Source organism: Diaporthe amygdali (genome assembly GCF_026229845.1).
Source record: "Diaporthe amygdali strain CAA958 chromosome Unknown NODE_59_length_222216_cov_65_098826, whole genome shotgun sequence".
In the NCBI taxonomy this organism is placed as follows: domain Eukaryota; kingdom Fungi; phylum Ascomycota; class Sordariomycetes; order Diaporthales; family Diaporthaceae; genus Diaporthe; species Diaporthe amygdali.
In genome coordinates this window covers 22380-37902 of record NW_026517079.1, presented here as the reverse complement: position 1 = coordinate 37902, position 15523 = coordinate 22380, and the positions used below count along the sequence as shown (strand labels likewise).

The window sequence follows — 15523 nt, the reverse complement described above, 5'->3', positions numbered from 1 at the left end:
TCCGCTGTTCACTACCCTATGCCTACAACTTCTCAGAAGTTATACACCTCGCGAACAACGAAATACAGCCCGTCAGCGCCTTGAACAGGACCGTCGCGCACCAGATGAAGCACTTGAAAATGACGCCGAGCAGCGAGATGACCGCCCTCGCGCAGCCGGGCATCTTGTCCTCATCCTTGCTCCTCCTCTTGGAGTGCTTCTTCAGGTCGCTCGTCTGGCTCTCCAGGTCCAGCTCGAACTCCTCCATGCGGGTCTTCCCGGATTTCTTGTCCTTCTTGTCCCCGCTGTTGATCCGCGGGCTCATGCGGCTGATGCGGCTCACCCTCCCGTCCTGCTGCTGCCTGCTCTCGCTGCGCAGCGACGGCGGCGGCTCGAAGACCTCGACGCGGCTGAACTCGCCGTCGGCGTGCGCGACGAGCATGAGCGCCGCGACGGCCACGTCGGCCAGGTACACGGCGTCGATCTTGGACGCGATGCCCGTGTCGACCTCGAGCCAGCCGGAGCCGGTGCCGTCGCGCGTCAGCCGCGCCAGGTGCTGCGGGCTCTCGACGTGCTCGAGCGTGTACTCGGTGCGGCTCCACGCCGGGTTGCGCTCCACCGTCACGCAGAAGGGCAGCGCCAGCGCCGGGTGCACCAGGAAGTGGTTGCCGCTGTCGTCGTCCCACACCAGCCGCGCGCACTCGCGCTCCGCCGTCGCGAACGCCGCCGCGTTGGTGAAGCGGCTCTCCAGAGCCAGCTTCGCCGCCGCCAGCGGGTACAGCAGCGCCACAAGCCCGTCGTTCGGCGCGTGGTGCCGCGACGTCGCCTCCAGCGTCGTGCTCAGCACCTCCTGCCAGCCCTTGGTGGCCGCCTCGCCGGTGCTGATGTTCTCGCTGCTGCCGCTCCTGGGGCTGCCGGATCCGTCCTTGAGCGGCACGGGCGGCTTGTACGGCTTGCTTGGGTCGAGTCGCGACAGCGACACGTAGGCTGCCGTCGACGTGGGGTCCAGCTTCAGCCGGTAGAACGGCTGCGATGACTTGGAGGACAGCGTGTAGATGGGCGTGTCCTTCTCGCTCGACACCATAAATGTGTACACCCGGCCCTCAGAGGCGGTGGCCTTCCAGCCGTTGGCGACCTTCCAGAAGTTCCGGAGCTGATCGGTACTGCTTGGCTCTGGCGTCGAAGGCTTTACGTTCACTCTCGGCGGGGGCCATTTCCGTGTGGCCGTCTGCTGGTGGGTGCGGGAGCTATTGACGCTCATGGGGCTGCGCAGGGGGGCGCTGATGGTGTTCTCATTATTCTCTGGCCTCTCCTCAGACGTGGGCGAATATAGACGACGGCTGATGGCTCCGGCGGGAATGCCTGCTGGGTGGGTTGGGCTTGACTGAGGAGGATAGTAATTTTGCTGGGAGAGTGGGAGGTTTGGGTTGTACTCTGGGAAGATGGACCGCAAGGGGGCCTCGGATGACGCCTCTCCATAATGTGTCGCTCTATTGTCCAGCGGTGGCTTGGCTATCGAATTCCTGGATCGATCGCTGTTAGCCCGGACGAGGGTCTGCGCTTCAGAGAAGGCAGTATCACACCGAGCGGGAGGATCAGCCGTGACGACCGCGGCCGGCCGTTGTATTATGGGATCTGCCTGTCTGCTTTCCGATGGCCACACAACTGTGCTCTCGCCTGCGTCTACAGGTTCGGATGGGCCCATGGAGGGGCCAGTGGTTGTTGCTGAGGTCTTCTTGCCGTCACGGACGGACATGTTGCGCTCTAGCGGAGTGCGTCTTCCTGCTCTAGATGGGGAGTCTCGAGGCACCGAGTCTATTGATGGCCGGCCTGGCGTGGTGTTTTGGGTCCTAGATGGTGGTCGGTCCTTTGGGAACAGGGAGAATGTCCCTTGCTGGGGTGGTCCTGCCGACATTGTTGGTGGCGTCCTGTCTGCCTCGAGCAGATCTTCCGAATCTCAGTCTACCCTTTCAGTTCCTCTTCTCAGAGCGAGCACCCAGGCTCGGCCGGATTGCTGGAGGTGGAGTGGTCGTCGCCCAATCTACTATCGACGCATGTTGGCTGGTAACAAACAGAACCTAGGACTGTATAGACTTGGAGGCTAAAATTCGACAAAAGCAGCACTCGGAGGGGGTAGAGAAGAGCACAGAAATTAGCTGTGGCCGGCAGATGCGGAAAAGCAGACTATATCAAGATCTACAGAATGTACATAGACCCAACCGCCCAAGTCAAGCTCGCGAAAGCGAACAAGCTTCATGATTAGACAAACCCGGGGGGGGCACGCTAGATCCTTGCGTCGTCCGCGATGGTCATTCGAGAAGCACATGGCGTCCGCACCCGCTCACCCGCAGCATATCTATGGTTATTTTAAGCGCTGTGGGCACATTGCTAGGTCTTGTCTGGTGCGATCTTAAGGAGAACCCGAGTCTTGCCTACTGGGCGGCTCTTGTCACAGCAGAGTACGTACTCCATCTGCAGTAGAGACAAGTAGAAGTTTAGGAGATGGGGCGGGAAAGAAGGTCTCACTCGCACAGGAAATACGTGTAAGCGGTACTGTGCGGTACAAGAGAGACAGGCTGCCGTTCAAAATAGCAACATCGAGGATAAGACAGGGGTAGTGTAAGTGTGGTCAGGGGTTCATGTCCAATCGTTGGCCCCGTCACGCTGCAGTTAGACGCCCGGCGACAAAAGCGGACAGACTTCGCGCGGGGAAGGGAGATCAGCGTTCATTTTCTTCCTGGTGGTCATGCTCCCGCCGTGATTGGATTTCTTAATTTCCGGCGAGCCATCGCTCTGATTCGGCCGCTCATATTGGCCTCGCCAAGCCGGCGGCTTCAGCGCTTGGGATGGGCGAACACGCTGCATCGGCCCCGACTGATTGATCCAGGACTTTGCCGGCCGCTCGTTTATTTAGACCGTGTGAGACGGCGGCCGCATTCGAGGCCGGCGTCGAGGAAACCGTTTTATTCTAGATTTCCCTCTATTTTCTCTCCTGCGGCATTGGCGCTGACAAGTGCGATGGCGGCTAGTGAAGCTCAGATCGAGTTCTCACGGGATCAGATGATGTGCATGCTGCCGGCGGTACGAGAGTCAGGGGGAGAGACACTGGTGGTGCCCAACATAAAGCGGTCAGGCTTCCTGGCTGGCACTCAGAACACCTCAACAGCTCGTGCAACCCCAGATTGCTCTTTTCGGTCATTGACAGGCGTACTGATCGTCGCCTTTCCAACCACACTTGGCAATCAGATGCCAAAGTAGGCAACGGTCATGATCATGTACACCACATTTGGCCATGCTTCACGGTCTCGTCGAGAGTCGCCGGTCATTGGTATGGCATCCATACAGCTTTAGACCAGAGAGTGAAAGCAGGAGATCAAGAGAGAGCAGGCCGAAAATCCGAAAATCCTGGTTCAGTCAGCGTGTGAGATTTTGAGTTTGGGGACGAACTGACGTGTGCTCGTTCACATTGGTCTCAATTCTCCTATGCGGCTTATATTCTCTACCTTTTGCTGCTCGCTTTTCCAGCCCCATTTCCTTTCTTCTCGAACAAGTTTGAACCTGTGATTGAGGATCCTGTCAGCCAGCCCATGGATGCCGCAAGGTTATGGTTGGTGTGGGACGGGCGTATCTGGCATGCGACGCCCCTACACCCCACAGCTTCAGGACCTCCTTGAAGATGCGGAATACCTACCAAGCATCCGGACTCCCAATACCCCAGTATTCGCCATGTATTCACCCAGACTGGATTAGATAATGGCGCCGAGAGAAGGGTTCCCGCTGGCTTCGACGCGGAGAGTGAACAACAAGAGTTGGCTTTTCCTAGCACGTTTGTATTCCTTGATGCTTTGAGTCTCGAAGAGACGTGATACAAAGCCTTGTCCGTCCATCTGTTTGCCTTTCTCTGCTTCCATCTCTTCATCCACCTCTCTTGCCCACCTCACGGAGGAAATGGCTGCCTAATAAATCATATTGGATGCTCATAGGCATGCAATGTAGTCCAATTGGCGAGCCAGTGAGATCATTTGGACAGGTACTTCAGAGCTTCACCGGGGATATCTCAGCCCCAGAGTCGTCGAGGTCACATGGGAGATCATAACGCATCATCTTCAGTAGAGATTCAATTCATGGCCTATAAATAGATAGATAAATGCCCTTCCCTATACATGCTTCTTCACGAAGCCTTCGCCTCAACCCGGACTACAACTAAATAAGATTGAGGTTTGAATTCCCATTGGCAGATTTCGAGCGGTGGCCTGTGTGTGTATAGTGCTCAACCGAATTGGGACTATGGCAAGGAGCTCGGCAGTCAGGATTACCTCAAGTCACTACAAGCTATATAAATGTGTTGAGAATATGTTTTCATTAAATATCCGAAACTACCCATTTAGGGATTCTTAAAATAAACTATGTGCTGTGTAGATATTCTTGGAGTTCCTTGATTCTTCGTATTCCACCCTGAAATGGACTATACGCTCTGCAGTTCCTCCTGCTGCACCCTTATTTTTCGCATTTCCTCCCAGACGCTGTGAACGTTGTGCTCCGTACGGATCTGCTGCAACGAAATAGGCCGAACCACCGGCTTTGAAAGCCTCAAATAGTGGATTGCATCACCATGAGATTTGATATCAAAGCGACAGTCGAGCAGTTCCTTGTGTACAACAAGGCCTTTGGAGCCATGTTTTTGTGCAACGCCTTCCCAGGCCTGGATAATGCGAGGTCGCAGAGTGAAATCCCATGTGCCTCTCCAGGTTAAAGCAGCGTACCTTGACTGGTACTTGAAGAGAGCTGCTAAACCTGCTCGTCCGTTCCATAATTCCATAGTCTCCAGTTGAGGCATTGTCATAGCTGCCGCCGCTGCTGATATGAGCATATTGTCGATACCAGTCTGGCGCGCTCTCGGAATCAGCAATTGTGAAGTAAGTGTCAGCGATGTCAGGTTGGCCCAATTCCAGGTAGATTCGCAAGAAGCAAAGAATATGCAAGCATCAATTAGAAATGATGCTGAGAATTGCTCCAGCTTGAGGCTAACTTCAGCTGCTTTCTGACTCAAAGCAGTGCTTGAGATTCGAGTACGTTTGTATTCAGGGAGGGCGCGTGAATAGTATGGATTTGAATTTTCGAAAACCACAAGTTTCTGTATTCCTTGCGAAACAAGTGACTCGAACAGAAATCCATAATCTATTTTGTTTTTTCAAAGGAAAATCAGCAACTTTTACTGGTCAAATATATGATAGGAAATCATACAATAGAAGGGAAAGAAGGAAATGCTTAAGGGTTACTTACCTTCATCTGCAGCTTCCTGACAATAATGATCGAGTTTCCTCCATGGCTCGTAAACAACTTCCTTTAGCCTAGGAAAGCAAGCAAACATCTGTTCAAGCGTAGTTGGAAGCCATTGTCGACGGGTTTGTTGTCGTAGCAGTACACCCGTTACTGCTGGAACAGATGGCATTTGCTGCCACCATTTCTCCTCCCATACTGGAACATCAATTTCAAAGTGATTTACTCTGGGATAGATTGAGTTAAAAGTCATCGAGATAGGCATTTCGGCTTTGCCAATGGCGCTCCAATTAATCCAATCATGCCCCGCTTGATCCCCCAGGTTCGCACCGCCTGGACTCAAGCACTTGTTTGAAGGGGTATCGGGCTCGAAGGTTAGATACTTGAGTAAGTACTTTGAGTCGCTGGGCGAATGAATACTCATGTCGAGCAGTAATTCACCGCTGGGCTCCCATGTACTAAGCGCTAAGAACAAATTCCGAATTGCTGTACTGACACAGGTGACATCTCTTTGCGATAAGAACTCATTGTCTCCTGTATAGGCTAAAAGGGAAGAATAGTGTTCGAGTTCCACACAAAGCCATATGTAGTTTACAAGATGTCGGTTGCGGTGAATGAGTGAACTGAAATCAGTAAGGCGCGATGGCGTCAATTTAAGTCGGGCGAAGTTACGTCTCTCGATAACTGCCTGCCACTCTCGCGATACTGTAGCGAATTTAGCAACGCTGCAGCCGTCCTGGAGTAAGGTCTCTAGGATTAAGAGCCGAATCACTTGGGGATAGTCGATCCAGGGTGCCATTGAAGATGTTGATTCTATTTTCAGAAACAAAGACAGAAACGGAGACAGGTGGATCGTTGATACACAGCCTGAAAGAAGTCCAAAGTAAAAGTGATGGTAAGGATAGAAAGTATTGAAAATGAGTGAGACGATTTTACATTTATGTGACCGTGAAGGCATAGAACTAGGAGCATGCTAGGCACGATGAACATGGTTTGATTATGACTAGGAAGACGCTAGTTTGGCAGCGCCGGTCAGAACGGTTGAGATGGCGTGCATGATGAGGCCTTGCGATGAGTTTTTCTCTGTTTTATATCATTTGGAAACAAAGTGCTCAAAACAGGTCGACTCGTTGCGGATTTCAGGCGCAAGTAGCCAACAAGTCGCAGAGAGAGTTGATTTCACATAATAGATTATACATGAAATTTTAATGAAAGGTCGCTGAGCATGAGGTACCTCTTGCTTATTCTATAGGACCATGATGCGACCTGAGGTCTTGCGGCACATCTTGAGTATATCAGAAGGTCGATGTATTTCCCTCAGACCAGCCAAATTCATAGGATGCAAGACCACTATCAGGCCTTGGTCGATTGCGAATCGGGAGAGAAAGAATGGCAATCATTTGTTCGCTTCCATCAAAGACATGTACGAGCTTGCACAGTACTGAACCAACGTCTACAAAGCCAAGAAGTGCAGCATCATCTTTGCAGACGGTGAGCAGCCTGTAGAGGAGGCTGGCACGGCTTTCAAGTATGCCGGTAAAGACAAACGATAAAGGCGGGCAGGTTTGGCGAAATTCCATAAGACCAGGTCACCATGATTCTTATTTGAGCAGTTCGTGACATCTTGAGGGAGCTGGAACAGGCAGGGAGGGGGTCGTTCGTTTTGCTTGTCAACGACAGCAGGTCATTGGCGCCACAAGACTCGTTGGTGGGGACCAGGCATATCTAACAGATACAATTGCGGCCCCCTGCCCACATTTACATCTGTCTTGCATCAATACCCACTTGGAGATGCGGTGGCCCTATCCTGGGCCCGGACTCTTGACCTCTCCATTCTTTGTCTCATTCATGTGATACCGGCAATGGTCTTGCACGAGTACGCTCGGCTTGACCTCGAAAGAGACGCCATCCGCCTGCTCAGGCTCGAGAAGGGATATACCGCCGAGCCCGTACGCTGCGAGCTGTTCGAGGCTTACCTCCATGAGATCGATGGCATACCTTATGAGGCCCTATCTTACACCTGGGGTGATGCCTCTGCTAAGCGCGAGATCACTGTGAACCAGCAGTCATTCATCGTCACGGCCAATCTGGACACGGCTCTGCGCGCCTTGAGATCACCGCATCAAGATCGCCTTCTTTGGGTTGACGCAATCTGCATCGACCAGGCCTCTGATAAGGAGAAGAGCCATCAAGTCGGCCAGATGAGAATGGTATACAAGTTTGCGGAGCAGGTCGTCATCTGGTTGGGTCCAAGTACTGAAGACAGCGATCTCCTCATGACCCTTGCAAAGACGCTTGATTTGCATGCATCGAGGAGTAAGGCTTGGGAGGAGGAATGGGAATCCATGGTGGTTGCAAACGGAGGACCAGCGACGGATATGTTCAGACGAGCATATAATGCATTGGAAGAAATGCTTGCTAGGCCATGGTTTCGGCGCGTTTGGATCCTACAAGAGGCAGCCAGTGCTAGGTCAGCAGTCGTTCTTTGTGGGGCCAAGTACGTCCACTCCAGGACATTTGCCCAACTGCCGGCTCTCCTAGGCCTGGGAAACGTCGACACCCACGCTCAGGCCGTACTCGATATCATGCCAGGGCCTCTAAGGCAAAAGTCTTGGTGGACATCCAACCGGGATTTGAAAACTCTCCTCAGAAAATTTCGCTCTAGTCAAGCGTGCGACGCCAGAGACCGCATATACGCGTTACTAGGGATTTCATCTGATGCTTATAACGGGACAGTAATTCAGCCGGATTATGGGGCTGACATATACACGGTGGTTCAACGCACCATATACCATCTGTTGTTTAGGGATCAGGGAAATGCCGCTCCTCCAGCTCCTTTCTGGGGTATAGATGACTTTTTCGATGCCTTGGAGGACCTGCCTGGTCGGGTAGTCGGCTGGTACCTCGCAAATGAATCCCACCGGCAGTACAAACGGTATCAAGCAATGATGTACTTCCCAACATCAACTGCCACAGCGAGTCAATCGCTACAAGGTTTGCCATCCTCGCTGCTGACAGCCGCTGTGCCCGCAAGGGACAAAGCTATCGCCCAGGACATTCTTGACAGAGATGCTGTTGACGTGAACAAACACGATGTTTCCGGAAATACTGCGCTTGTCCTCGCGCTTGAACTTGGCAAGCATTCCATGGTCGAAATGCTGTTGGCCCGAAAGGATCTCAAGATGGATGCCAACGAAGCTCCGCATCCGCTGATGATCGCAATAAGACAAGGAGCATATGTTGAAGCTATAATCGGCAGAGACAGCATCGATGTCAATGACTATTTCAATACAGGAGGCACTTGGGAGACTCCGTTGACTATGGCCGCCAAATTTGGAAGGCAACGTATAGTCGAGATGCTCGTTACACGGAGAGACGTCGACGTTAACTTGAAAAGCAAGTGTACTTCAGAACTCTCGCTTTCGGCATTGGCTATAGCATCGTGGAAAGGTGACGAGTCCATGGTAAAGACTATACTGTGTCGAAGTGATGTCGACACTGGGAGTAATTCTGGGGCGATGGGCATGAGTGACAGCCCAGCCTGGCTAGCCGCACGGAACGGACACAAGAAAGTGGTGCGGCTATTCTTAGACAGGTGTGAAGGTTTTGATGCCGAGGAATGCATGGCAGTCGCAGAAGCCAATCACTCCGCGATTCCAGATGAGATGGTTTGGGAGAGTGTTGATAGCCGCACTTTGTTGGAGTTTTTCCCATCAAGCCTCAGACAAAGGGTGATTATGAAAGGCGACAGCTGAGGCCTGGAATGGCAGTCATTCTGGCAGGAGCGTAGTGCCATCGACAGCAGGGAGGCAATTGACGTGTAATAATCAATACGAGATATCAAGAGCACTTGGAATATAAAAAGAACACCTGGTTCGGGACTTCAAAGGGACTCGATACTACATGTTCTCCGCCAACCATAGGAGGGGACGTTGAAGGAGACACAGTCACGTAGTCAGGAAACAATAATCAAGAGTTGATCAACGAATGCAGAATATCTTTTATGTGTAAGACTGTAAGGGGTATGCGTCGCCAACAAGATCTCTAAGATTCTAGAAGATGCCTAACCGCTTGCTTGTACACATGTCAACATGCCATGATTTCCCGCCCGTTCCCGAGCTCCCAAATATGAAAAACAATAATATGCAGTAAACCCCTTTCTAGGAGCCGAAGTGAGGCGCGTTGAGGAAGAGACCCATGAGGATACCACCCAGCGTGCCAGCGATGGGGATGGTGGCGATCCACGCGATGACGAGCAGGCCCACCCGCTGGAAGTTGACGGCCTTGAGCGTGCCGTTGCACAAGCCGACGCCGACGGTGGCGCCGGTGATGCACATGGAGGTGGAAACGGGGAGGGAGAACTGCGAGAAGACCAGCACAGTGACGGCGGCGCCCATCTCCATCGAGCAGCCTCGGCTGGGGGAGTGGTATGTGATCTTGTTGCCCATGACTATTTTCCAACGAGTTAGTTTCAAGCTCGCAATAAATCACAGGCAGGAGCTCTAGCTTACCCTTCATGATGTTGTAACCGTAGGTAATGAGACCTAGAGAGATGGTGGCAGACAGAACAGCAAGCTGCCAGATTGGGACAGGGGCCTTGGCGGCAGCGGCCTCGCCCGTTGACCAGGCCGAGTAGATGACAGCCCAGGGGCCGACCGAGTTACCGATATCGTTGGCACCGTGGGCGAAGGAGGCGGTGCAGGCAGTCAGGACCTGCACGAACGAGTATGTGTGCTCGACCTCGTTGGGATACTTCTCGGCGTTGGCGTAGACGCGGGCCATGCGCGCACCCTCGGGGGTACCGGCGTGACCGGACTGCGCGGCGTGGATGTCGTAGTGCAGACCGTAGAGCAGACCGACGGTGATCATGGCGGGAATGCGCTTGAACAGCATCTTGATGTTGTGCGTCTCGTAGATCTGGCCTGCGCCCATCGGGTTGTCGCGCAGCGTGCGCATGGCCCAGCCGAGGGGCCCGCGCTTCTTGAGCAGCTTGGCGCGCAGCTTGGCCTCGCCCTGCTCCTGGATCTCCTTGTAGGTGAGTTGTGTGGTCTCGGCGTTGATGGCGGCCTTCTCTTGGTCTGAGTGCTTGTCGGCCTGGGTTGAGTCGCCGCTGATGGATCCAGGGGCAGTACGAGGGGACTCAACGGCGTCGTCCTCCTCCTGGACAACTGCGTAGTTGGGAACGACGGCTTGCTCTGCTTCAGCGACGGCAGGGCGGCGGAAGAGCAGAGGCCCTTGGACGAAGTGCCACCACTTGACGGAGGCGTCTTTCTTGATGATCTTGGCGTGTACGTACGGGACGAAGAAGAGGGCCGCCAGGAGGGCAACTCCGCCACCAGTGCCCATGGTGACCGAGGCGACGTACCAGTCGGGCTTCTTGTTCAGGCCCAAGTTAGGAGAGCCCTTGTAGACGATGGACAGCGTGCAGATGGTACCGGCGATGAGGAAGAAGAAGGGCGAGGTCCACACAGCCCATGGGACCGGGTTCTTCCGCATGTGCACGACCAGCTTGATGAGCATGAATATTGTTGCGCCAAAGCCGGCAGAGATGGCCGGGGCCATACCGAGACCAGCAAAGATGGCACCCAAGCCCTTGCCCTTGTTCCATCCCCATTGAACCTCTGAAGCACCGACAGTCGCAACACCGACACCAGCGACAGCCGAGATGAGGGAGTATGTGGAAGAGACGTGGGCCGAGTGTTTTGTGCACCACATGACCCAGGAAGAGGCAGCGGCGAGGGCGCAGGTGAAGGCGAGCATCTGGACACCGGCGTTGCCTTGGAAGGCTGCGTTGGGGATGATTCCGTTCTTGATTGTGTCTGCTGTCCGGGCGCCGACGGTGATGGCCCCCAACATCTCGAAGATGGTACCGAATATCATAGCCTGCCTGTACGAAATTGATCTGGACGAGACACTGGTTGCCCACGCGTTTGCGACATCGTCTATCGGACTCGGTTAGCACCCAATGCCGGGAGAAAGAATGAAGGGGAGTGAAGTTCAGGGAGGGTGGCCAAGGATTGAGGGAAGAAGCTTACTTGCGCCATTGTTGAACGCATCGAGCATCGCAAAGAGCGTGCCGATAACGAAGACGTAGGTGTACTGGTCAAGCATTTTGGCGGCTGATGACAAGATGCAAGCCTAGAAATATTGTCTTGGGGTTGACGCTGAGTACCTGAGCTCGGAGCATTGGCACATGTCGATGGTGGGCGAGAGGCAACATATTATATATGTATGTATCTGCCATGCTGGTCCTCCCCCTTCGTTTCTGCGTGGTAAGGCGCACACGTGCTCCAAGACTGAGTTTCGCCTGGACCCCACCAGCCGTTCATGCTATGCCGTGGAAGTCGATTGTCTTCCGAGGATGGCGAGTCTGATGGGCGTTTGCCCACTTTGGTTTCCATATCCGTAAGGTCCTCCTGTCCACTAGGAGGCTCGACATACCGGCGGCAGGATAGGCACACCCTAGCGGAAGGGTCCGTCTCGAGGCTTGGTGGTTGGCCAAGGCTGCCATGGCCGCCTCTCGGTGTCCCCAACGGGGGTGTCTGAGCAGAATCGACGTTGAAGTACGGGGAAATCTCTTTGACTTGGCAGATCCAGCAGGCTGGGCTGGGTTGGGAGCCAAGAAGTGGATGGAGGAGGTTTATATGATTCTGGGATGGTTTCCTGCGCAAGGCTCTCGGCGAACCTTGGCGACGTGGGCTGCGCTCGCCTATAAGATGCGTCTGGTCGCCCACGTGGGTAAGCTTTGCCATGAACTCTTGTCGTGTCTGACATTGAGCCGACGCAGCACCCGAGCGAGGGCTCAGGCAGGCGAGGACAATCTCTGTCCGACTCGACGCCCCAAAGGCCCAGCCGACCAAGCCAGCTTCCCAAATCAACCCCGATCAGCCAAGTCCATATCGGTGACCTATTTCCATCTTTCGGTCGGCCAAACCCAATTCGCGCATGCTGCAAAGCCCTTGGCCGACTAGGCGCATGTCTCGCCTTGCTGATCCACAAGCTGAAGACCTAGGCGCGACAGATTGTGGCGGGTTGGGAGTTGAGGGGGATGGTCTAACCAGCAGCCGGGTCGCTCACGCACGAGGCACCGTCGCGGCGTTGGTGCGCATCGCTGCACGATCTTCGATCCTCTGATTTGAGAGCACGTGCGTGCCCTGGACGGCTAGAGACCGAGCCAAGGCTTTCATGTCCGGTCTTTATTATCCTTGAATCATCAACTCTGCCTCTATAATTGGAGGTCATGCGACAGGATTCGATAGACTGGTTGCGATTTTTGCAGATTGGCCGAAATGTCGTCCATGGGAGGTGCACAAGGTTGCGGCGAGTGTTGTAGCCGTATGCAGGCTGGCAGGTTGGCAGGCCAGTGCCAGTGTACCCCGACAGGCCTCGCCTAGCGGCTCCGATCACCTCGACTCGTACCTGGGCAAGCTGCCGCTACCTGCCGCAAGCTGCCGGCTAGGCCCCGATCGGCGACTTCGGACCTCGAGATCGTGCCATTCGTTTTGAATCCAACATTGATAGGAGTCAGAGAAATGGTATGCAGACTCACAATGGCATCGTGTTGTTCATCGAAATATGGTATTGTCCATCCCGCGTCCATCAGATTCGACCGTGCAGACGTAAACTTCTCACAGACAGCCTCGCTTGCTTGCACACCATCATCCTCGGTCCTCGCGTGATACGATCGAGACTTACACCCAGACTCGGCTGTGTCTGCGTGTCTGCGACCACCACCCATTCCGTGTTCATATCATGTCTTCCCAGATTGTAGTCATAGGGTTCATACACCCCCCCTCTTCGCCACCCATTCCTCTTGCAGCCCAGCACAACTAACACCCATGTTTCAGCGCCGGCGTCACCGGCTTGAGCTGCGCCATTCAGCTGCAAGAAGCCGGCCACGCAGCAGGAGCAGTCACTATCATCGCCAAGGATTTCCCAACGCCATTCGCACTTATCGATCCGAAGGCGCAGGTCAACTTCACCAGCCCCTGGGGCGGCGCACACAATCGTTGGGTGCCGCCCCCTGTTGCTGGCCAGGCCCAGCCAAACGATCTGAGGGATCACCGCCTGGCCCTGGCCACATTCCGCCGCATGAGGTCACTGCAGGGGTCGAACCCCGAGGCAGGAATCACTTTCATGAAGGGCATCGAGTACCTGGAGAAGCCCGCGCCCGAGTATCAAGCGCTGGTCCGCGAGAGTGGCGAGGGGAGCGCTAAGGACCTGGGGCTCGAGGGGTTCCGCGTCCTGGAGAAGAGCGAGCTGCCCGATGACAAGATTAGCCTGGGTTTCGAGTATGACACGTGGTGTGTCAACCCTATGGTCTACTGCAGCTTCTTGCTGAACAGGTTTGTCTTTCGCGGTGGCCGGATCCTCCGGAGGGAAATCAGCCGCCCCGAGGAGGTCTTTGAGATGCGGGATCTGGGTGGCCCTGTAAAAGCGGTAGTAAATGCATCGGGGATGGGATTTGATGACCCGAATTCATTTATCATCAGGGGTATGCCGCCCATCGTATTCACGTCCACTCGTGGCGACCTGGATAAGAACTGACACTCGAGAAATAGGACAAACATGCTTAGTCGCCAATCTTTGCCCTGAGACAGTAACTAGGCAAAACGCCGACGGCAGCTGGACATTCTGCGTTCCCCGAAATTTCGAAGGCGGCACCATAATAGGTGGCACTAAGGAGCCCAACAGCTGGGATACGGAGCCGTCTTTGCAGGTCAGGGAAGAGCTGATTCGGGCCTTTGTGGCTACACATCCCAAGATCGCTGACGAGTCCGGCTCGGTGAGAGTCCTGAAAGACGTTGTAGGGAGGCGGCCAGCCCGCCATGGTGGAGCAAGACTGGAGAGCGAAGAGGTCGCCCCCGGAAAAACAGTTGTACACGCATACGGCTTGGGCGGAAGAGGGTATGAATTGTCCTGGGGAGTGGCGGAGACGGTCCAGAAACTTGTCGACGAAGCTAGCCAGACTAAGGCCCGGATATGATTATCTGCAGCAGTGCGGCCCTTGAATGATAGAAGTCAAAATATTGTACTCTGAATATATAGAGAAGGAGAGAGGGCTCACAAGAGTTCATACCAATCCCTCGGGGATATATACCCTGAGGCCCAACATTCCGACGTACACAAGGTGAATCATCACTTGAGGTCTAGGAGCAGTGCCACGTTGTCCGCCCTTCTTGGATATCACGTCTATTTCCACCACCCTTGGTACATATGTACACCTTGTAAGACTCGTCGAATCCAAAAGCCTCTAGAGCAGCGTAGTGTAAATCAACCCAGGTCATCAAGTCGCTGGATATGCCTGGAACCATCTCCCCAAACGCCGAAGTATGCAAAGCCATCAACACACACGGCTTTTTTCCATCTGCCCGGTCGTTGATATCGTCCCCCAACCGCACCTTTTAGTACCGCCGCCCATCCATGGTATGTTACCCGCCCCGAACCCTACCTCACTGCCTCTTGCCCCCTTCGCCCTCCCCATCGAACCTCCTCCGGCTCCCCGACGCAAACCCGCCCACGCGCTCCGCCCGCGTGAGCTTCTGTTCGGCGGCCCGCCGCAGCTGCTCCTCGCGCTCGCTCTCCTCGAGCCCCCACCACTCGCGCATGAAGCGCTGCTGCTCGGCCTTGCGCCGCTCCTTCTCCTGCCTCTCGCGCGCGCGCTCCTGCCGCTTGGCGAACCACTCCTCGCGCGCCGCGTCCTCCTCCTGCGGCGTCGCGTGCGTCTTCATGCACGCGTTCATCACCCGGTGCGGCTCGCGGCAGGCGAAGGGGACCGAGAACGTCCGGCCTAGGGCGCATTCTGCGAATGCTATGTCAGAGGGAGCGCAAGTAGTTAGCCGAGTTCTTGTTTCTGTAATTGTGCGAGGGGAGGGTGGCAGAGTCGGTCTGAAGTCCGTCTTTGGGGAGGGGAGAGGGGAGGGGTGCGCCGAGTTGCGTATATACCTTTTATTTCCGGCCCACAGTAGCTTCGCACCCTCTCGTAGAATATTTCTCGTACTTGCGCCTCTTGCGACGCCGACAGGGGCAGTGGATTGCGTGATGGCATCGGTAGGCGCCCTGTCGATGTCGAGTCCGAGCCGGCGCTCGATGGTGATGATTCAGCGGCCATTGTGGCCATTGACATGTGTGGTTCGGTTGAGTGTCTGCGATTTTGGGATACGGTGGTCAAGGTCTCGGGTCAGGGAGAGCTGATCTGCGTCTTTATGAGGCGGGCGTAGGCAGGTAAGTGGGTAATAATGGGTGGGCTTGATGTCTGATGTTG

The 15523-nt window shown here is 54.7% G+C and overlaps 6 protein-coding genes across 6 annotated transcripts; 2 read left to right on the top strand and 4 right to left on the bottom strand.

Moving 5' to 3' along the window:
• Positions 1 to 22: 22 nt before the first annotated feature.
• J7T55_000477 (uncharacterized protein) lies at positions 23 to 1894 on the bottom strand (the record flags this gene model as incomplete). Its single annotated transcript, XM_053135757.1, has 1 exon — positions 23 to 1894. The coding sequence occupies one exon, from the start codon at positions 1892 to 1894 to the stop codon at positions 23 to 25; it is 1872 nt and encodes a 623-aa protein (XP_052986550.1).
• Positions 1895 to 4444: 2550 nt separating this feature from the next.
• Positions 4445 to 4849, bottom strand: J7T55_000476 (uncharacterized protein; the record flags this gene model as incomplete). Its single annotated transcript, XM_053135756.1, has 1 exon — positions 4445 to 4849. The coding sequence occupies one exon, from the start codon at positions 4847 to 4849 to the stop codon at positions 4445 to 4447; it is 405 nt and encodes a 134-aa protein (XP_052986549.1).
• A 2272-nt stretch (positions 4850 to 7121) lies between these two features.
• Positions 7122 to 9014, top strand: J7T55_000475 (uncharacterized protein; the record flags this gene model as incomplete). Its single annotated transcript, XM_053135755.1, has 1 exon — positions 7122 to 9014. One exon carries the CDS (start codon positions 7122 to 7124, stop codon positions 9012 to 9014), a length of 1893 nt encoding a protein of 630 aa, XP_052986548.1.
• Positions 9015 to 9419: 405 nt separating this feature from the next.
• On the bottom strand, positions 9420 to 11370 carry J7T55_000474 (sodium phosphate; the record flags this gene model as incomplete). Its single annotated transcript, XM_053135754.1, has 3 exons — positions 9420 to 9709; positions 9771 to 11201; positions 11295 to 11370. 3 exons carry the CDS (start codon positions 11368 to 11370, stop codon positions 9420 to 9422), a joined length of 1797 nt encoding a protein of 598 aa, XP_052986547.1.
• Positions 11371 to 13011: 1641 nt separating this feature from the next.
• J7T55_000473 (uncharacterized protein) lies at positions 13012 to 14245 on the top strand (the record flags this gene model as incomplete). The annotated part of the gene is made up of 3 exons (XM_053135751.1): positions 13012 to 13037; positions 13107 to 13753; positions 13836 to 14245. 3 exons carry the CDS (start codon positions 13012 to 13014, stop codon positions 14243 to 14245), a joined length of 1083 nt encoding a protein of 360 aa, XP_052986546.1.
• A 466-nt stretch (positions 14246 to 14711) lies between these two features.
• J7T55_000472 (uncharacterized protein) lies at positions 14712 to 15370 on the bottom strand (the record flags this gene model as incomplete). The annotated part of the gene is made up of 2 exons (XM_053135750.1): positions 14712 to 15070; positions 15205 to 15370. 2 exons carry the CDS (start codon positions 15368 to 15370, stop codon positions 14712 to 14714), a joined length of 525 nt encoding a protein of 174 aa, XP_052986545.1.
• Positions 15371 to 15523: the final 153 nt, after the last annotated feature.